Genomic DNA, 23,142 nt, shown 5'->3' on the forward strand with positions numbered 1-23,142 from the left:
CTTTCTTTCTTTCTTTCTTTCTTTCTTTCTTTCTTTCTTTCTTTCTTTCTTTCTTTCTTTCTTTCTTTCTTTCATATATGTGAGTACACTGTAACTGTACACACCAGAAAAGGGCATCAGATCCCCATTACAGATGGCTGTGAGCCACGATGTGGTTGCTGGGAATTGAACTCAGGACTTCTGGAAGAGCAGTCAGTGCTCTTAACCACTGAGCCATCTCTCCCGCCCCCATGGGGAACATTCTTATTTAAATCACCACAGGGGTATATCTTACAATATTTTCACCCTCATTGGCTTATCTGGTTGCAACACTGTCATTCATTGCGGGCAGCAATGTCAGGCCATAAGTGCTGCGAGGGAAATGGGTGAGGACTATAGATGTGACTCAGCCGGCAAAGACAGCTGCAGAGATGGACCAGTTGGTAAAATGCAGGGATGTGAATTCAGTCCTTAGCACCTATGTAAAAAGCCAGGCACCTGGGCACAAATCCCAGTGCTGGGGAGGCAGAGACAGGGAATCCCTGAGGCTTGGTGTCTGGCTGAGTCAGGGAGTTCCAGCTTCAGTGATAGACCACCGCTCAATAAGTAGGATCAGAAAGCAGGTAAGGAAGACATAAAGTGACCTCTGGCTACCATATGCACACATACACACATATGAACATTTGAACACAGTACATGAAAATGCATAGACACACACAGACATACTCAGATGCACACACAGACACACACACAAACACACTGACTGTGGTAGTAGTGGCTGCTGTTGCCCTTGCATTCTTGTGAATTTGTTTCTAGGTCACTTTGTTTTGGAACCAGGTGCTAGGAGAAGCTGAAGCTACACTGAGTGTCCCTGTGTGAGCACTGTAGCATCAATGCCAGCCTTGTGAAGGAGATGTCTGAGCATCCTGCAGCATAGGGAGACTTCGGGAGACAGAACGCTCTGGAATACCGGTGATCTAGATAGAATACCTTTGAGCATAAGCTTTGGAGAAGGAAAGGACTTTGGGTGTCAGTAAGCAGCGGGAGTGAGAGAAGCAAGCGTGGACCAGACTAGAGGATTGTTGAATGACTTGGGGAAAGGCAATAAATGATGAATTCTGTCTTACAGAACAGTCTGGTGTCAGAGAGGAGAGTGGGTGAGGAAGGGCGTGGTACCCGGGTGCCAGTGAGCTTATGCTTATGGGTGATCTTTGTGAGTTGGAGGTAAAGACACTCAGTGGCTTGGGAATAAAAACATCTTGATGGGTCTGGTAAAGGTTGTGGGCAGTCTGTAGGCTTTGGTTCTGAGCGACTAATTGGACAGTGATGCCCGTTACTAAGAGATGGGATGTCTAAGAAGGGGCAGGTGAGAGAGGAGGAGTCTTTTCTGGTCCATGGGAAGCCTGGGGTCCTGGGCAGCAGCCTCACAGGGATGGGAGTGGATAGTGCATGGGCCAGGGTTTGGAGGAGAGTTCTGGGTTGGTTAGCATGCAAAGTTTAAGCCAGATGAGTTGAGCAAGTGGTGTCAGACCAAGCAGGGGAGTGGGCTCTCAGCTGTCCTGCCATCTGGGGTCAGGAGGAGGAAAAGGAGGCAGTGCAAAGGAGACCAGGAAGAAGGGACCAGGGAGCTCCGAGGAAAGGAACAGGGATGCTGAGCTCTGGCAGCCAAAGGAAGGGACTATTTTGAGAGAGAATATGGTCAGTTAAGTGCTGCAGGCAGGGTCCACCCCAGCAAGAGTGAGACATGGTAGTCCTTAGGGAAACATTTGACGTTAACTCTTTCATCCCCACGATAAAAGGCTGGACCACACCTCTTCCTTTAGCTAATGAAGCATGCATACAGGCTGATGAGTGCTGTGTTTACAAAAGTCTATAGGGCCGAAGAGATGCCTTGTGGGTAAAGTGCTCACTGCATAAGCCAGAAGATCAGAGTTCCAATCCTGTGCACTCACGTAAAAGCCAGGCATGGTGGTACGTGCCTGTAACCCCAGTGCCTCGGGGTAAAGAGAGAGACAGGAGGAGCCCAGGGTCTTGCCTGCCAGTGCTCTAGCTGGAATTTCAAGGTCTAGACTCAGCGAGAGACTCAGTTTCACAGACTCAGGTGGCAAGCACCGAGGATGTGATATGCATTCTACTGGTAAAGTGTCCTGTGTGTCTGAGCACACGGGGAAGCTGTTTCTAGAAGAGGGGTTAAGATTAGGGGAAAATATGTGTTGTTGAGCCTATGAGGGCAGTTCCAGAGAGAGTTAGCTGAAGAGGCAGGACAGTTGTAAAATACAGACCAGCCAAGAGCCCAGTGATGCAGACTTGCTCTCTCTGTTTCCTGGACACCTAGAGCTAAGTCCTCTGCTCACTCTGACATCCCTGCTAAAATGGACCCAAAAACTCTGGTGCCATGAACTCTTGTGCGTGCCCGACTGGCCAGCAAGAACGACACTGCAACAGGATCCTTCCGCACACGTTTATTGGGAGAGTTTGATTGCAGAGGCAAAGTGACCCCAAGCCCAGAACTGGTGCTGCTTATATAGGCCTAGGAGAGGCGTGTCTCACACCTGGATTGGTTGTGTTTGGGTTATGCTTACCACCTCATTTGCATGCCTACATCTAATTGGTTAACTTCTCTCTCATCTGATTGGTTAACTTCTCTCTCATCTGATTGGTTAACTCGTCTCTCATCTGATTGGTTAATTTTGGTTAATTCTCAAAACCTTATCTTGGCAAAAAAAAAAAACTTTACTGCCTATGTATGCGTGGTGGCCAGCAGAAGCCAGCTCCACCCTGCAACGGCACATGTGGCTTCCCACAATGAACCACCACAAACCCTTTTCTTTAATGTTGTTCCAGTCAGATAATTTCTCACGGCATTGAAATGTTGGCGGACACACACACTCACACACATTCTAAACAACTGTCTTCTTAGTTGTAAGATGTAGGTCTCCCCTGTCTGAGTTAGTAATCCTTGCCTACCTCTACATACCCCTAATCCTGGAGGCAAGCCCCACATCCTTAAAACAACTGTCTGGCCAATCACACTGGAAAACAGCTGTCTTCATCATTTGACCATTTTGTGTTTACTTCTTAAAAAGGGGTATTTCCAGAGTTCATGAGCTGGTGAATCATTCCTAGAAGGGAGGTTGGTGTGAGAAAGTGGACATTGAGAGTGAATCCTCCACACATTTTAAAAGATACCACTGATAACTGGGCAGTGGTGCCACATGCCTTTAATCCCAGCACCAGGAAGGCAAAGACAGACTGGATCTCTGAGTTATAGGCCGGCCTGGTCTATAAATCGAGTCCCAGGACAGCCAGGGTTATACAGAGAAACCCTGTCTCAAAGAAACAAAAGTGACATAAAATTTAAAAAATTAAAAAACAAAGATACCATGGTTGATATTGTTTGAATGTGAAATTTCCTCTGCAGGGTTGTGAACTTGAACATTTGCTCCTTGGCGTGTGGTCCTGTCTTGTCAGGAGGCTGTAGAACTTTTAGTGGAGGCCCAGGAGTTGTCTATCGTTAGCCTTGCCTAGGTTTAGCCTGCACACACTTCTGCTCCCCACCCCACTCCTGATCCACCGAGGTTTAAGCAAGCAGAGGCAAGTAAGTTCTTGCCAGCATGGACCCAGCAACTTTGAAGGGCTTCTGTGGCTTCCTCGGCATGATGGGATGTACCTTTTCAAACTATGGAGCCAAAATAAAAGCTTCCTCCTTAAACTACAGAGATCCCAGGTGTGAGTACAGTAGTTAACATGGACGCCTGGTCCATGCTGGCCCCAGTGCTGGGCTCTGCATACTCAGAAGGCAAGAGGATTCAACCTTCTGTCTCTGAAAGTTCATAATAGAGCAGCAGGGCAAGGTGAGTCCTTAAATCATGTCAACTGTAATAGATGCCATCAACCCAAGGGGTGCCCTTTAAATCACCACTCAGCGAGCGCTGGGCCAGAAGTTCAGAGGGCAGACTCGTGCTTCTGACTGCAGTCTATTGAGGAAGTCTTTGTAATGGCCTTTGATCTGGGTCTTAGAAATCAACAACTTTTGATCACTCGGAGGAACAGAAGAAGGTAGGGTGGACTTCGGCAAGACAACAGCCTGAACAAAACTCAAGTACCTTCTTAATTCGAGATTTTCTTTTTTAATCATGTGTGCATTTGTGTGCCTAGTTTGGGTCTGCAGGACTGCAGTGCCCATGGAGGCCAGAGGACCAGATGCCCCTGGAGCCGTTGATCTGTTTGGGGATATTTCACATAAACGGAGTCATATGATGTGTGGTCTCATGTGAGCAGCTGCTTCCAGGTAGGGAAATGCTTTCAAATCACATCTGTACTGTGCTCACATCACTTCCTCCTTTTCATTGCAGAGTAATACTCCGTTGTATAGATGCTCCCTGTTTGCCCCCTTATCAGTTAGTGCAAGTTTGGGTTGTGTCCACTCTGGCTTTGGTGAATGTGTTTTCCATTTTCTGGTTTCGCCCTGGGAGGAGCCTGAAGGTCCAGTGTTTGCTCCGTGCCTAACCTGATGTCATAGGGGATCGTGTCCCCAGACAGCTGCACCACAGCTTATCTCTGGCAGAGCTGTGAGAGCAGTCCAGGCTTTCCACATCCTGCCCTCGACTGTCATTATCTGCCTCAGGGTCACAGCCCCCATGTGGGTGTGACATTATCTCCTTGTGGTTTGGAAGGGAAAACTTTTCAGTGACTCTAATTATCTTCCCATGTGGTCAGTAAGCCTTCTGCATAGAACTTCTCCCTCTCCCCCAACTTCTTGTGTGTGTATGTATGTGTGAGTCTCTCTGTGTGTGTGAGAGAGTGTGTGCACAGATATGTGAGTGTGTGTGCATATAGAAGTGTGATTGTGTGAATGTATGTGTAGATGTGTGTGTGCATGTGTGTGTAGATTGTGTGTGCATATGAGTTGGGTAGATGTGTGTGTGTGTGTGTGTGTGCATTTGTGAGGGAGGGTGGATGTGTGTGCATTTTCTGCAATGGAAGACTTCAATAGCATTTGAAGATCTGGTAAGAGCAATTCATTCCAACTGGGCGTGGTGGCACACACCTTTAATCCCAGCATTTGGGAGGCAGAGACAGGTGACTCTCTTGAGTTCAAGGCCAGCCTGGCCTACTATAGGGAAACCCTATCTTGAAAACAAAACAAAACAAAACCAATTGATTCCTCCTCTGAGTCACCTCGAGGGGCCGATGGTTAACGTCTGCACAGTGCCTCAATCTGTGTCTCATACCGCTAAGAGCCAGCACGTGGTTACTGCTATTGCAGTTATTGTTAAAATCTAGCTCTGGGTCTGTCTGGGAAGATGGCCCAGTGGTTAAGAGCTGAGTTCATTTCTTAACACCCCATCAGGTAGTTCACAATCACCTGTAACTCCGGTCCTAGGGGATCTGACATCTTTTTCTGACCTCAACAGACACCTGCGTGCATGCAGAGCCCATATATACGCTTAGGCACATGTACATACACATAAAATAAAATAAGTAAGTCTTTCTTAAAAACAGCATTATATTTAAAAAAAATAGTCCAGGGTGACTGTGGCCTCAAGTTGCTTTGCTGGGCTTCATTTTTCTCAGGACCATCGGGGGCCTCAGCAACACAGACCTTAGCAGCAGCAAGTTCAAGAAGCCCTCCCCCTACTGAAGGAGTGCGCCAATGAAATAGGAGATAGAAAGAAGAAGGAGGGGGTCTCTGTGATGCATGAGAGACAAATTGCTAGGGCTGTTAAGATTTGGCACTGTCAAGTGTTGGGTGTAGACGCTTGTCAGCCCTGAGCAGGGCTGGCCAGATCTGAGAAAGAATGGAGGGGGAGTTGGCAGAGAAAATCTTTTCAGGGGGCATGGGGCCTGGTGGTGCCTGGTGGGGCATGGGCTGCCAGTGCTCATCTTCAGCCATCCTTGTAGGGCAGGACCACTGTAGCTAAGGAAAGCATCAGAGACCAGGCGCCTTCCTCCTCAATCCCCATCATGAGCCCCTACATAATTCTCTTCCTGGCTTTGCACCAAACTCCCAGCCTGCCTCCTGCCTGCCTCTCCTCTGCGTGTCCACAATGGAAAGTGTCTCTGATGCCTCTCAAAGGGTCACTTGGCAGCTGTCCCTTTCAGATCTCCCTACTGCCTTGCTCCAACAGCCCCTTGCTGGACCTAGCTTTCTAGAGCAAGATTGGCTGCCACTGCTGTCAACCCACAGCCCTCTAGGGGGCACCAGTTATGACATCCCAGCTCGTCCCTGTGCTGAAGTTGGGAGTAACTGCCACTGCGGGACAGTGTTCCCATTCAGGGTTGATGTGTAAATAGAAAAGGCACAATCACCAGTCTGTGTGAGCTCCTAGCTGTAATCTCAGTACTAGGGGCGTGAGGCAGGAGAATTACTGAGAGTCTGAGGCCTGGGCTATGTAGTGAGTGAAACTATCTCAAAAGAACAAGGAGGAGGAGGGGTGGGGAAATGAGTTAGTGGGTAAAGATGCTAGCCTAGCAGTTATGAGGACTGGTTCATGTCCCCTCATGCAAAAGCCAGGTGGACCTGGTGGTCACCTAGAATCCCAGCCCTGTGGAGCAGACACAAGGGATTCCCAAAACAAGCTGGCTAGCTAAACTAGCAGGAATTGGTGAGTTCCAGGCTCAAGGAGTACTCTCAACCCAACAAATTAATGGCAGTTAATGGAGGAAGACACCAAATGTCAACTTCAGCCCCACCCCCACATGCATGCTCGTGCATGTGTGCACACTACCACACACTCAAACATACTCATAAAGGCAGGCACAGGATGTAGCAAATGTGTGAGTATGTATCTGTGAGTGCGTGTCCTGTGTGAGTGGGTGTATGTGTGTGAGTGTATTGTGTGAGTGTACTTATGACTGTGTGCATGTGTGTGTGAGTGTGCTTGTGTGAATGTGTGCATGTGTGAGTGTGTGTAAATGTGCTTGTGTGAGTGTGCTTGTGTGAGTGTGTGTACATGTGTATTACAACTTACTGATAGACCAAATGCTATTTAAACTTCACTGTGGTGTGACAATATTCTCACATGACCGTTTTCCACTTAGTAGGCCACATTAAAATAAATCAATAATAATGAGCTTTAGGGGCTGGTGAGATGGCTCAGTGGGTAAGAGCACCCGACTGCTCTTCCGAAGGTCAGGAGTTCAAATCCCAGCAACCACATGGTGGCTCACAACCATCCGTAACAAGATCTGACTCCCTCTTCTGGAGTGTCTGAAGACAGCTACAGTGTACTTACATATAATAAATAAATAAATCTTAAAAAAAAAATAATGAGCTTTAATTCCAGTACTTGGGAGGCAGAGGCAGGAGGATCTCTGTGAGTTCAAGGTCAGCCTGATCTACCGAGTGAGTTCCAGGACAGTAAGGGCTACATAGAGAAACCCTGTCTTGAAAAACCAAGAAATAAAAATAGATAAATAGATTAGATAGATAGATAAGAACAAAGAAGAGCAGGGTGTGGTGGTGAAAGAGTAACTTTAGCACTCAGAAGGTAAAGTGGGGGTAAGAGGGTCAAGAGTTCAAGGTCATCCTTGGGTTACATAGCGAGTTCAAGACCAGCCTGGGCTACAGGAAAGCACGTGTCAAAACAAACAAATGAATGAATACATAAACAACCTTAATCCCAAATCAAACCCAGGTAAGCTAGCCAAGCCTTTGTTGTAAAGTAAAAGAAGTTTTCCTGATAGCAAAACTATCAGTGAGTTGTAATACACATGCTGGGCTCTGCCCCAACCATAGGCTGCCGAGCGGCCAGCGCACCTGGGGGAGCCTGAGCTGAGCAAGGGTGTCTGGCTGGCTGTGCAGTAAATACATCGGAAGGCAGTGAGGAGTTTGTGGGAGCACTCACAGGGGGGAGAGGGGTCAAGTGGAGGCCAGAGCTGATTGATGTCCAGGTTCTTTCCTCAATCACTTCTCCATTTTAGCTTTTGAGACAGGGATCTCACAGAACTGGGAGCTTGGTGATTATCTAGTCTGCTGGTCAGGGAGTTTTGGGGGTCCTCCTGTCTCAGCACCTCACTCTCTGTCTGTCTCTGTGTCTCTGTATCTCTGTGTCTGTCTGTCTGTCTGTCTGTCTGTCTCTCTCCTCTCTCTTCTCTCTCTCTCTCCTCTCCCCTCCCCTCTTCTTCTCCTTCTTCCTCTCTCTCCTCTCTCCTCTCTCTCTGTCTCTATCTCTGTTTGTCTCTGTGTCTCTGGCTCTGTCTCTCTCTCTTGTGGGTTCTGGGATCCAAACCCAGGTCCCCTAACTTGTGCAGCAAAACACTTTACCTTCTGAGCCATTTCCCCAGCCCATAAATACATTTTTACTATAACGCCTTAAACTTCTGTTATGACTCATTGTAACTGGACAAGCGCATATTTTTTTAATTTCTTAATTTTATTTCCTCTGGCAAGGCAACTGTAGGTTTACTTTTTATTTTGACAGATCGGATTTAAGGAGAATACAAAGGAAAATGATGAATATCGATTCGGACACAAAAGTAAATATTTAGAAAGACTGTGAAAAGAAACCCCAGCAATCGCTGGAGACTTCTAAGCTGCAGATTCCTTTCTTCTGAAGTCTCTGGGGCCATTTCCCAGAAACACTTTCCCTCATACACTTCCTGAGGTGGCCAGGCCCTGCCTGGAACACAGAACGCACAGCTTCCAAAGCTGGGCCCACACAGATGCGAATCATGCCGGCTGAAGTAGCCTTCCCTTCCTAGAAAATGGACTCTCCCCCTACCTCCTTCCTGCCTCCGGCATCCAGCTCACAGGCTGCTGTGCCTCCCTCCCCTCCCGCAGCTCAGCTAGCATGCTTCCTGCCTGTCTCTGGAGGATCCTCCTCAGGCTCCAGGCTCCACAGTAGTTTCCCTGCCTCGGCCTGTGTCCAGCCTGTGTGTGTAATATAGATTATATTACAGATTGTTAACTGTCATGTGCTGTTGGAGCTCACTGAGAAACTGCCTATGGAGGTGAGCTTCAACTCCCCCACCCCCGTTTCACACCCAAACCTGTGTGTTTCAAAATGTCCCCTAAGGCCCCTTTGTCTGGGAATGGGATGGCCACGCTAACTCTGTGAAGGGACACAGCAAAGCAGCCAGAGGATAAAAACATTGTGTCTTTAAACAACAGCTGGAAGGTAACCATTCCCAGCAGACATTGCTATGTTCATCCCAAGACATAAGAGCCATCTTCAGTAGGCCTCTGTCAGATGTTGTAACCATCTGTGCTGTGCTTTTAGTTTTGGTTTGGTTTGGTTTTGAGACAGGATCTCACTATGTAACCCTGGCTGTCCTGGAACTCACGGTGTAGACCAGGCTGGCCTTGAACTCTCAGAGATCTGCCTGCCTCTGCTAGGATTAAATGTGTTCTTTTACCTGGAAGCTGCATCTGAGGGGATCCTCTGCTCTGCCTAAGATCTTCTCTAGTGGGAGCTTTGCCTGGCTGCTAAGGCATCCTGAGTCTGTTTCTGCTGAGAGGGTTTTGTTGTTGTTTTGTTCTGTTTTTTTTTTTTGTTGTTGTTGTTGTTTTTTGTTTTGGTGTTTTGTTTGTTCATTTGGTTGCTTGGTTTTATTTTGTTTTCCCTGGAGACGGAGTTTAGTCTGAGTAGTCCTGGCTGGCCTAGAACTCACTCTGTAGACCAGGCTGGTTTTGAACTCAGAGACCCACCTGCCTCTACCTCCAGAGTGCTGGGATTAAAGGCATGCGCCACTACAGCCCAGCTCTGCTGGATGTTTTGAACATCCAATTTGATGTTATTTTGATATATCTTTCTCTCTTTCTCTTTTATTTTGACCTGCTATATACCTAATAAATTCACTCATTCAAAACCAAAAATATGACTTCCATAGATCATTCTCAGAACCATACACATCAGTGTGACAGGTGGCGACAGTGTGGGAAGCTGGGAACGGAGACTGGGTCCCGCATTGTTTGCTTGGAACTCTTGCTCTACCTTGGATTTCCATCATTGTGACCTTGGACCTGTGCAGTAAGCTCTCTGGTCACTCTTCGATCTGCTATTCTGCAGAATGGGGATGTCAGGACCCAGGACCCCTATGTATGCAAGGCACTTGAAGGAAGCTTGGCTCTTAGACCAACTAGCCAGTGGGCTCTTGGGATCCATCTGCCTCCACACCCAGGGCTGGGGTTGCATAGGTGCTGGGGATTCAAACTCAGGCCCTCACGCCTACAGAGTAAAACGTCCTACCCTCTGAGCCATTTTGTCAGCTTCAGCTTGAATCTTAGAGTTGATGCCATAGCCCTCTTGGCGCCTCTTGCTTCTCCCTGGAGTTTGCTAAGACAGTCTATAGGTCAGTCTTGCCATGGTGACCATGTGTCCCTAAAATCTAGTATAGCACCTGGTCCACATGAACTTTGACCCATCCAGGTGTCTTCATGCTATAGCTCCCAAGCGGCCTCTACACCACTGCCTCCTTTCAGCTGGGCTCAGAAGCCACCGCTCCATCCTCAGCTGTGAGAGATGCCTAAATAAACGATCCCTGTTCCAGTCACCCACTCTGATCCCACCATTGTCTTATAGCCAGAGTTCCTGTTGGCCTCTGAGGCAGTGTCATACTGAGGCAGTGTCCAGGTGATCCATTATGACCGAGACCCAGAGAGGGCAAGTTACTTCCTCATAGTCACACAGCCAAGAGTTCGGGGAGATGAAATATCAATCACCCAGAACTCCTTGGTTCATCTCACCCTGGGTCCCAGGGCCACTGCCACCCCTTCAGGGGACCTCTGCCAGCTAGCCATGTGGCCGCTCATCTCTCCCAAGAAGAGTCGAAATGGGGTGGGCTCAGCTTTTGCCCTTATTCGTTGCTATAAGCACACCCTGCGCCCATCCATGCCTCAGTTTCCCTTCCGTGAAAAGAGTAATCTCAGCAAATGAAGGTAAATTGCCGCTCTGGCTGACTGTACTGGCTATTTTTGTGTCAACTTGACACAGCTGGAGTTATCACAGAGAAAGGAGCTTCAGTTGAGGAAATGCCTCCATGAGATCTAACTGTAAGGCATTTTCTCAATTAGTGATCAAGGGGGAAAGGCCCCTTGTGGGTGGGACCATCCCTGGGCTGGTAGTCTTGGGTTCTATAAGAGAGTAGGCCGAGCAAGCCAGGGGAGGCAAGCCAGTAAAGAACATCCCTCCATGGCCTCTGTATCAGCTCCTGCTCCCTGACCNGTCTGAGTTCCAGTCCTGACTTCCTTTGGTGATGAACAGCAGCATGGAAGTGTAAGCCGAATAAACCCTTTCCTCCCCAACTTGCTTCTTGGTCATGATGTTTGTGCAGGAATAGAAACCCTGACTAAGACACTGACTTAGCTGGCATTTTCCTTTGGTCTCTCTGTCTGTGTCTGCTCCAGAACAAGTCTGAAGGAGTGGATGTAAAACTTGTGACAAGGGTGGACCTTTGCCTCTGGTTGTCTTCACTTTCTTTTTTCAGAGACAGGGCCTCACCACGTAGCACAGGCTGGCCTCACCTCAGAGCTGAGATGACAGACATGTACTAACTAGGATGTTTCATATTTCTTGCTATAGGACAGCGGCTGAGGACACTGTTTAGAGGCAGCTCGTTAGCCATCGTGAAGGGTGTAGATCAAGTGTGACCTGCAGCTGGCTGGAATGGACATGGTATGGAACGATTAAGGGTTGATGAAGGCCCCAGGGACCCTCTGACTTTACCCAGTGGGCAGGAGTACCCATAATCATGGACAACTGTCTACAGAATGCACCATACCCCCAAACGGACGGTACCACCTCCTCTCTGCTTCCTCATTTCACAAAACAAAGAAGCAGGAAGGGAATGGGATGTTTACCGAGCATGCCCAAGCAAATCCCCCAGACAGAACCCAGGCTGTGGCTCTCAGCTCAGCCTTCTCCCTTCCCCTGCTCATACTAATCATTTAGATGGCTTTATTGAGATAGAACTCACATGCCGTGCAAGTTAGTTCAATGGCCTCCAGTCCAGACAACTGTACCCATGAAGACAGTCTACAGAATTCCCATAATCCCCTAGTTCCAACTCCCCATCCCTCCGCATCTCAAGGCCCAGGCAGCCACCTGTCTCCTTCCTCTCTATAGGTGGATCACACATTCTGACAGCTTTGGTTTCTGTTTTCTTTCACTTAGTCTATTTCTGTCCTTACTGTAGCGTGTATCAGGGCTTTGTTCCTTTTCACTGCCAAGTAATACTCCATGGTCCATACAGCGTAGTTTATTGGTCTCTTAATTAAGTTAGTGGGCAGTTGGGTTGCTTTCACTTTTTCTCTCCTGCGGATGACGGCACCGAGAACATCACTGAACATCTTTCTGTGTCCACACGTGCTCTAGTATCTCATGGATTTTCTGGTTCATACAATAAGTACGAAAAACTCCTTACTTATCACTTTGGTCTTCTGAGCCTGACTTTCTCAGATCCCAGGACTACTAATGGGGAAACAGAGTGTGGATAAACCCAAGGCTTCCAATGTCCAGGGTCCTGGAAACAAGCCTGCCCCTTTCCTGTCCTCCCCACATCCTCTCCCCTCCTCTCTTTAGACCATTCTTCGGAGAGCGGTGGGACAGCTCCTCTCTAACTGCTGGGTCTTGGGTAAGTCTGTGACCTGAGATTCCACGGCTCTGACAGTAGCTGTGGATTCATGGGAACAGAGTTACAGAGCAGATTTTTGTGTCTGTCAATTTTCTCAACACTCACTGAGAGTCTGGTCCTGTTCAAGGCTGGACACGCCTTCCACGGGCACAGCTTCTCATTTCGATGGCCTATTTCTTTTCCCACTTGACACAGAACCCACGGGCACCATGGTGTTCCTAGTCCCTAAGTATCTGCTCAGACCTGTGCTTAACACCCCCTGGCCTGGCTGTTAATGGCAACTTATATGACTTCTCTTTTTTCCTCCCGATGGCTTCTAAAGTGGCTTCTCCCTTTCCTTGTCCTCTGGAGAAAGCCTTTTGGGGCCCAATAAGTTAATTGTTGAATAAACATTTGCCAGTAAAGGAACCCAAGAGACACAAGTCACACATTTCTCTAATCAGTAACTTTTCTGTAGAAGTGCTGAACCCAGAATACCCAGTGGCCTGCAGATAAGGCCGCTTAGGAGAAAGGCTCACTCCACCCACAACTGCTCACAGGGCCCTCTGTTCCCTGCCTGCATCCCAGGCACAGTGGTCTTGTGTGAAGATACCTCCATCTTTGGTTTGCTGGCTTTCTGAACAAATGTCTCCTTTGTCCCGGCTACATGTCCTCTGGCTCTTTTGACTGGGTTCCTGGTTACCCCAGCCCCAAGGTAAACGTACTTAGAGGAGGCGCTGGCTTGGAACGTACTTAGAGGAGGCACTGGCTTGGCTCCGCCCCAACCTCCCTCTTGGACTTCATCAGCGTTCTGAAATTCCAGGCTTGGCAGGAGGCTGAGGGGTGAGCTGGCAGGCACCCTAGGTAAACAAGAGCAGCTGGAAAGGAAAGAAGCTTTTGGGGATGGGAAGATGAACCCAACACCCCCTATTCCATGACGCTGCCAGGCATGTATGAAGGTCTCCATCCCAGAAGTCCCAGTCCCTGGTAAGCAGGAAGAGTCCTGGGAGGAACAGGGCTTTCTCCACCACGTTCTGTGCTGGACATAGCTGCCTGTGTAGACCAAGGCTCAGTTTTGCAACCTACCAGCTGTGTGACTTGGGGTAAATTGCTTAACCTCTCTGTCATTCTGTTTCTGTATCTACAAATAGGTGAAATGGCATAACCTTCAGGGTTTCTAAAATCCCAGAGGAAGACTTAGGAACGTGCCATATAAGCACATTTGAGGCATTCTGCCTTGCCATTGAAGACCCACAACGGAAGCCACAGGCATCTGTCCTGTGCAAACGGCTCTATTCTATTTCTCTTAAGTTTTTATTGAAACGTTTGTATTCTAAACAGACAGTGGACTGCTCTCTCTCTCTCTCTCTCTCTCTCTATATATATATATATATATATATATATATATATATATATATATATATACATGGAGGCCAGAGGTCAACAGCTCTCTTCCTCAGTGGCTTTCCAGCTTATATATTTTTTTTGAGACAGGGTCTCTCACTGAGCCCAGATTTTCCTGATTTAGCTAGACTGGCTGGCCCCAAGATCCACATGTCTCACCTGTTAGCTTCATCCTTTGGTGCTGGGACTATGAGCTTGGATGCTGTGTGCCTAGCTTCTGTGTGTGTGTGATGAGGATTCAAACTCAGGACCTCACGCTTGTGTGGTAGGCACTTTTCTAGCTCAGCCTTCACCCTGACGCTAAGGGTGTATTCTTTGATCACATGGAACAAGCACTAAGTAGAAGTATTTATTTGGGGGTGGGGGTGGGGTAAACAAGAGAAGAGGTTCAAGCCAGCTGAGCTATATACAGCAGAGCTGGCTGGGTCAGGTTGGTCCCTCTGTGTTAGGAGTGAACAGGCAGGCAGCGAGCTAGAGTTGGCAGCCTTGAGTTTTCCCAGGAGCCTCTTGCTGTGAGTCTCTCCCTGCCCCAGAGCATCCAGAACCCAGGCAGGTGCAGAAATGACTGTTCACAGCCCCAGCTGTCACCTGCATAAACATCTGCCTAAGATGCGCAGAGGCCGAAGCATCTGTCAGCAGCCTAGGAACGCCTCAGAGAGGGGCCCTCCTTGGAGCTGCATTCTGGAAGCCAAGTAAGAGTTCTCCACATGGGGCTGACGGGCAGAGTCAATGACAGGAGGTCCCACCCAGCTCATCCTTTTCTTGCCTGACCACCTCTGTTTTCCGGAGGAGTTTCCCAGAGTCCTTTGCTGGCTGGTCTCTGATAAGGATCTACCAGCAGGTAACATAAGGGAGGATTAACCAGACTAGCTTGCCTCTGCACTTTCTTTCAGCAACTAATAGTAATAGTAATAAGAAATTATCAAATAATAAACAGTAGTTACATTTATCTATCACCTATCGATCATCTATCTATCTATCTATCTATCTATCTATCTATCCATCCACCCATCCACCCATCCATCCATCCATCCATCTATCTAGTGTATGCACATGCACGTGAAGAACACAGACAACTTCCACGAGTTGGTCTTCTCCTTCTGCCACTTGCATTCAGTCATCAGCCTTGGTGGTGGGTACCTTTAGCTGTTGAGCCATCTTGCTGGCTGTTTCTGTCTTCTAGCACATTGCTTACTGACCCAATGCCCAAGTCACCCTAGGTGTCCAAGGAATGGACTTGATACCCTGGTCAAGGGGTTGGGAGTTATTTTGCATTTGTGTGTGTACGTATTTGTGTAGGAGTGCATGTGTGTGTATGTGTTTATGTGTGTGCACCAAATGTCAACCCTTCAGTGTCATTTCTCAGGTCATTTCTCTGTCTTGTTTTTGGAGACAGAGTCTCTGATTGGCCTAGAGCTTTCCAAATAGGCTAAGCTGTTTGGCCAACGAACTGGGAGTGTATCCCTAGAGCTGAGATTATAGTCAGGTGCCACCACACCATGGTTTGTTACCACAAAACAATGAAAGGTGACTTTGGGGTTAAGCCAAGCAGATGAGGAAAGACAAGGAAGGGTATTTCAGGCACAGGGACCAGCAAAACCTAAGAGGCACATGAGTGGGAAGAACAGTGGGGGACACAGGAAGTTGCTGGCTCAGCTAGTGGGAGGAGTTTGTGGGTAGAGCCTTGAGAGCCAGGAAAGTGTGGGGCTGGGTTAAGGCTTGGGTGAGGAGGCAGGGGGTGGGCACAGGTGTGGGTGCTGCCCACCCCCTTCAGACATTCTCAAAGGACAAGGCAGACCTTGTTTGAATGTGAAAAATAGACCTTTATTTCAGTGTTCACATGTGCTTTGAAAGCATGCCTACTGCCTGCTTGGAACCTGAAGCTTGCACAGACCAAAAGAAACAGAACCGTGTGGGGACAGGACAGAGAGCATGGCTCACGGTGCGATCCTCTGTGTAAAGCAGAACACGTGAAACACATCAGTTTGATTCTTCCCAGGCTCTTCTCTGGGATTTCAGGGGATCCCAGAGTCTCTGACCTCATCACCCAGAGACCCCACCACCACTGCAGCCTTCCTAGCTTGAGGGCCCAGCCACAGAGAGGTAGGAGTGGGTTAACTTGGGATGATGACCCACACACAGGCTTCCACGCTTTTCTGGAGACAAGTGCTGTGTCTAGAGGTGCTGGCTGAGGAGGGGCTGGTGGAGGTGTGGCCTGCTGGTTAGTGACCAGTGTGGATATTTAAGGCTCGATCTGTGAAATCTAGTCTAGGCACTGTGTGAATAGCTTGTGGGTAGTCCTGGAACTGCATCTGAGGAACCCAGTCATAGGTGAGAAGCAGGTCACCCCGGGTACAGGTCTGGTGCAATGTCTCCTTCCCAGAAGTGCACTGAGCCTGGGCAGCAGGCTTTAGAAGTATAGAGCCAGGAGACCCCTGGCGTGAGCTTGTTAAGCACTGCCCTGGTGAAGAAGGATCAAGCCCAGAAGAGGAGGATAGAGTGTGGCTTTCCTTGGGGCTTAAACCCAAGCTCTGACTCCCAGTTCTTTGGCCTCCCCGCCCTTCCTTCCCTCAACTCCTCACCCTAACCGTGTCCTTCCAGGCTCATCCCCAGATAGCCTCTCTGACATTCTCAGGTCAGAGCTGGTGTCACAGATGGAGTCCCTGTTTTCAAGCTCACCCACTGGCCCTGCAAGTGATGGCCTGCCTACTGTCCCAGTACAGCACAGCAGCCTCAGTTTGTACCCTGAAGTTTCTCATGGACGTTCAGCAGGCTGGTGTCCCTGTGAGAACTTAAGGTGCCTAGCACATATGGTTCCCATTCGGGGGGGTGGAGGCGGGCGGGAAATTGTTGGCCGGGACAGCCGGTTCCTTCATCGAGCCAGTGGGCTCACGGTCCCTTTGTGCTTACGCTGAGGCTCCAGAGACGGTTCAAACAATACAGAGATACAAAGTGCTGGTGATGGCTCTCCTCTTACCCTTGCCAGGGTACCCACTGTGTCGGCACAGAACCTTCCTCACAGCTAAGGGGACAGATGGGGAAATAGATCCAGAGGAACAGGATTGGGCCAGAAGTACACTGTCTTCTGAAGAGGCCCCAGGCAGCCATGTCAGCATGAATGGGGTGAAGTTGCTCATTATTTTAGGATAAAGACCAGGTTGAATGAGGGTTGGCAGGTGGTGGGGTTGAGTCTGGGTGAAGGGGTCCCTTAGGCCGGGCCGATGATGACATTTCGGTAACCCTTCACCGACTTCAGCTTGTCACACTGGAAGTTCACCACCAGCTTGTGGAGGCCAATATCAGTCGGGAACAGGTCGACCCGCGCCTTGACCAAATCGCCCGCTGGCACCGGGTCTGAGCTGCAGAAGGAAAGAAGGTAGGTAAGGAGACAGGCCTGGTTGCTATGTGACACATGGAGCACCAGTGAAGACAAAATGGGACTTAGGCCGGGACTTTGGAGAAGATAGACAAAAGCCAGTATTGATAATGGGTCCAACTCATGGCTTCTGCAGGGCTAGGCTTCCTAGAGTGGTGTGTGTGTGTGTGTGTGTGTGTGTGTGTGTGTGTGTACAAGTATGTATAGGTATGAGCAAGCATGTTGCTAGTGGGGGGAGAGGCAAACATATGTGGTGAGTAGATCTGCCCATGAGTACTAGCAGTAGGCTGGGAGCCATGCACATGTTCAGTGGCTGCAGGAGAGACAACACATTGTGTGGCTTGCATGGCTTGTGTATGCTCTTGGTTTGTTCTGATTGTATGAATTACACGGTTCTGGAAAGAGGAACAGCATGTATTCCTACACATGTGTATGTAGATGTGAATGGATAAGGACACACCATGCCTGATAGTGCATGGACCCAGAGATGCATGTGGACATCTGGGTTCTGTGAGGACTGTGTGGAGACAGCACATAGTGTCTGGTGTGTCCAGGTGGGGAAATGACCTGCAGTTATCATGTTGTAAGAGTTGAAAGGTCACCACCTTGTGGGCACTCTGGCTTGGGGCTTAGGGTGAGTGGAATTCAGGTGAGCATAGTGGACTGGGCTACATGTTGGGCTGGGTTCAGCAGCCTTGCCTCCTGGCTCCAGCCTCCTCCTCCCTGGGCTCCCAGTACGTACACTTCCACAGACTTCTGCTCTTTGGTCAGGCCAGCCCCCTCCACAGTGAAGATGCAGTCATACAGGGGATCAGAAAGTGGGTTCTTCAGGGACACCTCAGCCACCAGTTTGCGGTTTTGCTTGGGTTCTCCCAGGACCTGGAAGGGTGCAGGTGAAGGTTAGGGCAGGGAGCCAGGCTGCGTGCCTACAGATTTTCTCCTGTGTTTGCTAAAAGAAGTAGCTCCCAACTCTGCTATCCCTAGGACGCATCCTGGTGCCTCAGTTTCCCATCTGCAAACCACCATGGTGGATACTTCTCAGATCTTTCATGGAACTTTACTGAGGCTCCACATGACCCACAGAGAACATAAAGAGTCTCCTGTGTCCTAGAGTCACAGCTGGTAGGTCAGGGCTGGAGCTAAGCAGACTCTGTTCTTCTCTGCTGTGTGATATTGGGGAAAGCGGACCCTTTCTGAGCCCTGGTTTGCTGATAAGAGAAAGCTGTCAGTTCTTTAGGACAGATAAGCTAAGGTCTGTAAGCACTTGACAGACTCCAGCCCATGACTACGAGGTGCTCTAGAGCAACTGCTGCTCGGGCTTCGGAGCACCCCAGAAGAGGGCTGGGAGGAAGATGGTGATGATGGTACAGTTGGCTTTCACCAAGCCTCCAAACATGCAGTATGAGGCCCTCGATGCTTCTTGTGGACATACTTGGATTCTTACAGTATCCCCAAAGTGCCAGCGCTGAACTGGTCCCACAGAGGTGTGAACTAGGGACCAGAAGGGTGAATTAGCATCTTCAGTGTCACTCAGGCACAAGCCTGGGGCACCATGTTTGCCACCCTTTTTTGGCCGCAGCAGTATCACCAAGGTGGGTACACTGGCCTTTTAAAGATACCTGGGGTTGGGGGATGGGCGGTGGTGGAGCACGCCTTTAATCCCAGCGCTTGGGAGGCAGAGACAGGCAGATTTCTGAGTTCGAGGCCAGCCTGGTCTACAGAGTGAGTTCCAGGACAGAGAAACCCTGTCTGGAAAAAAACAAAAACAAAAACGAAAACAAACAAACAAAAAAGTACCTAGGTCTCAGATCTAGACAACCACACCCTCCACCCCAGGCTCCTGCAGCCCATCCCAGAGGCTTCAAGTCCTGCATTCTCTTATCTTTATGATGCCTTCCTTCCACAAGGACCCAGAGACACAGAAAGGTCCCAGGCTGCAGAGAAGCAGGTGTATAAATGGGAGCTCTGTCCAGGGGTGGGGTGCGGGGGTGCGGGGGCATCTGCTCCTTACCCGGATCTTGATTTCGGGATTCTCCAGGTAGAGATCTCTCTCAGCCAGCAGGTAGCTGTTGGCAGCTGGCTCGATGAGAAGGCCCCGCACCTTGATGAGGTTTGACTCCGTCAGGCACCCATTGTACTTCTCGTAGAGGATTCGAAGCGGGATGCTGTTCTCTGCAATGAGGAAGAGGGAGGGAGGGAGGTGTGACGTGTGGGCTATGAGGGCTGGATCTGACCAACTGCCAAGATGACAGACACACTCAGCACCACAGCTGGATAGCACCCAGAGCCTCTCTAGGTGCTATCCAGCTGTGCCAAACAGGTGCTCTCTCATGGAATTGTGTCCCCAGTTTGCCTCGATTCCTTCTAGCTGGTGACCTGGCAGGGCTCCACCTTCCAGGACCTACTAATAGTACCTGGGCAGTATGAATGGTTGCGAGAGTGGCAAGGGTTTCCTGAGTGGGACAGGAAGGCTCCAGTGTTCTGGAGAAGTTGGTACAGCTGACTGCCAGACACCGCGCCACTCCCAACACCTTCCATTTTATCCTCTTGACAGCCCAAGAGTGGCTTTGCTTTTGATCACTCTGCTAACAGACAAGAAAGCCAAGGCTTGGGCAAGTAAAATGGCATTGCCATGCGTCACCCCCACGGCCGGACATGCCACCCAGGCATCTGAATCATATCGGCAGCGCCACCTGCCCTCTGGCTCACCCACCACTGGGCCACACAGCCTCAACCCATGTGAAGCTTGGGCCTAATCTCATTTTTGCCCCCGCCCCCCGGACAAGAAAATGGAGGCCTAAGGGCAGCAGGGGTTTGTGGAAAGCAGGATGGTTTGGAGACAGGAGCCAAGACCTGGGACCTACTGGCTTGAACCTCCCATCCCATCTCCTCATTCACTGAGACCTTGGGCAAGTCCCTTTTGCTCCTGGATTCCCTGAGAAACAGGAGTTCTGCAGGGATGCTCTCTAAGCTCATTGGTACTGAGCCAACTTTGCATCATCGTGGCCCTGCAGGGAGCAGCCAGCACTCTGACAGCAGAGGCATCCCCTTCCCTTGCTAGGCCAGCATTTACATACCCTGAGTGGGTAGTCACATATCAGTAGGGTCCTCATATTTGCATGGTATCTTTCTACAACCTGCTATATATTTTTAACATCATCATCATCATCATCATCATCACCACCATCACCACTACCAACTTTTGCTAAGAGAAGATTTTCATCATTATTTGTAGCAAACCAACACCACAATAAATATAAACCAACAGAGTCCTGCTTACTGCATCATGGCAAAACATTCATGCCACAGGGGTCAGAGCTAATTGAGGTGACTCACAAGGGCCGGGGAGCCAAAGGCAAATTAGTACCACTCTGCCCCACCACCTGGGGACTGCTGCTCAGGTTACCTGCAGGACTGACAAAACTGGGGGGACAGTGGCCTGCCCATCGTTGGCTACAGCAGCTTGTGGCACAGCCATTAGAAAGCTGGGCCTTCCAAAGTCAGAGGGAGCTGCCCCTGCCCGATGATGCCTCTGTGAGGACTAAAGGCTGCAATGACCAGCCCCACCCTGGGGGCAAATAGAAAGAGGAAACACTGGACACTAGGAGGGTGTGGCCCTGGCTGCTGGCTTTGCCAGGCCAGGCCAGGCCAGGTCCTGGAGAGCCACTCGGCGTTCACAGATCAGTCACCAGGCCTTGGCTCTGGGCCAAATGCTGGCTAGGAGGAGAAACTGAATGTGGTCAGCCTCGGTCTTCCCTTGGACATTATGCCCTGTTCTAGAAGCATCCCTCGGGATGGTCACTGAACCACACTGGTGGCTGAGGGAGGAGAGAGAGAGAGAGAGAGAGAGAGCTCGGGGTGGAGGAGGGGGAGTGCATTTGGACTCCATTCAGCTGTCCTGGGCCTGGCTTCCTGTCCATTAGCACATGGAAGTCCCCAGATCATATCATCAAAGAGCAAGATGCACAGAAATTCTACCAAAGGGGAAAAGAATGGGTCTCAGGTTGACCTTGGCTCTGGAAGCCCCAAGAGGCCATGTTGGACTAGCTGTGCTTTCCAGCCAGAGCCCGGCACACAGAGCCCCTGGCCTGTCCTCCCTGCTTCCTGTGCCATCCCTCATGAATTCCTGGCTGGCAGAGCACTGTTGACTGAACTGAGGGCCTGGCTGGAGCTTCCGCAGCGCAATGCAGGTGCTCTGATGGCATCTGTAAGGCAGAGGTGACTCCATGGCTGGGAGCAAGGCACCTGGTATTTAGGGCTTGTCCCACGTGTATGTTGAAGCATATTGCTTTCACCGGGATAGTTCATGAAAGGCTCAAGTGAGTGGTCTCAGCTGGAGGACCAGCCTGTGTACAAATGGGGGTCTGAGGCCTGTATGGAAAACTACAACTGTGTTGTCCAGGGCAACAGCAGCAGGTGGTAGCAACCAGAATAAAGACATCCAGGCTTCCCCATTTACCCATGGTGAGAACCCCTGACCCTTATTCTTGGGATCCAGACACAGAGGATGAGTCAGATCCTTCTATCAGGTGGTGGAGATGCCCTGAGCTGACACTGAGTGACCTGAGTGACCACGTGTCACCACAGTGGTAAAGAAAGACCCACTCTCTGTTTTCTTGGATCTCACACATAAGCAGACTGCACCAGGCACAGTGACTCCACATCTGCTCTGAGCTATCTCCAGAGCTGTCCATCAGGTGAGCAAGCTGCTGCCTCATGTGATGGGCACAGTCACCTTGATGGCCTGTGACTGTGCACTGCGAAGGCAGTGGAGGCAAAAGCCACGTGAGTCCAGCTGCCTCTGGAATGCATCTTGCATTGTCAGTGCTGGGACCCAGGCCAGGGGCTAAGGTGATTTGCCAGGCCCATGAGCAAAGAGTCTAGAGGCCCTGAGAAGGTCTGTCTATTCAGAAAATCTGAGCTATGCCAGAGCTGGGTGGAGGGCCTGGGAGTGGAAGCACGGACAGTACCAGCTTGGGCCTTCTCCTTGTCCAGGAAGGTCACACTGGCTCTCCAGTACTGAGTGTTGACAGTACAGAAGTACACACAGTCCACACTGACCGATGCTGACCCCAGTGAGCCCAATGGACAAGGACTCGGAGGTAGTGGGGTGGCTTCAGCCAGTGGCCAGGATGAGTGGTGCTCACACTAGGTCCTATGGAGCTGGACTGTGTCCTGGCTCTGTGCTAACTCAGTGTGTGGCCTCAGGGCCCAGAACTACTTTAGGGGAACACTGAGGAGAGAATTGACTATGACAGAGAGCAACAGGGGCTGAGAGAGCCAGCAAACTCATGGGAAGATGCCATGAAACAAGACAGGCCCTCACTTCCTAGCTGCACAACTCTGATGGGAAAGTGACTTGACTACCCTGTGCCTCTGTCTCCGCATCTAGAAAATGGGTGCAGTGATAGACTCTACACCCCACCCCCAACACACACACACCTTTTTTTCCTCTTTTTTTTTTTCTTTTTGAGACAGGGTCTTACTATATAGCCTAAGCTGGCTTCAACTTTCTCAATCTTCCTGTCTCAGATGTCCTGCCCTTGCCCCCAAGAACTGGTATTACAGGTGTGGTCTATTAGACCAGCTCCCACTACTCTCAGCTTTAAAATTAAGCATGCCAGGAGACTGGAGAGACAACTCCGCCAGTACAGGGCTTGCCTTATAAGCATAAGAATGCATATCCCATAGAACACAAAAATCCAGGCTTGTAATGGTGGCGCTGGGGGCTGGGGGCAGCCAGATCTCTGGGACTAGATGTCCAGGCTAGTCTGAAGAGTTCTAGGCCAGCAAGAGACACTGTCATATGCAAAAAAAAAAAAAAAAAA

At 49.7% G+C, this 23,142-nt stretch overlaps 1 protein-coding gene across 1 annotated transcript in view; it reads right to left on the reverse strand.

The window, feature by feature from the left end:
• Positions 1-15,740: 15,740 nt before the first annotated feature.
• The window catches only part of Tgm2 (transglutaminase 2), a 29,993-nt gene continuing 22,591 nt past the window's right edge, over positions 15,741-23,142 (reverse strand). Inside the window, exons 11-13 of the mRNA XM_021155896.2 lie at positions 19,326-19,486; positions 18,057-18,193; positions 15,741-17,297 (exon numbers count right to left, since the gene is read on the reverse strand). Coding sequence (XP_021011555.1) covers positions 17,147-17,297; positions 18,057-18,193; positions 19,326-19,486 — 449 coding nt within the window. The 3' untranslated portion in view covers positions 15,741-17,146. The remainder of the gene's footprint in view (positions 17,298-18,056; positions 18,194-19,325; positions 19,487-23,142) is intronic.

The sequence above is a fragment of the Mus caroli genome, chromosome 2 (genome assembly GCF_900094665.2).
Source record: "Mus caroli chromosome 2, CAROLI_EIJ_v1.1, whole genome shotgun sequence".
Classification (NCBI taxonomy): Eukaryota; Metazoa; Chordata; class Mammalia; order Rodentia; family Muridae; genus Mus; species Mus caroli.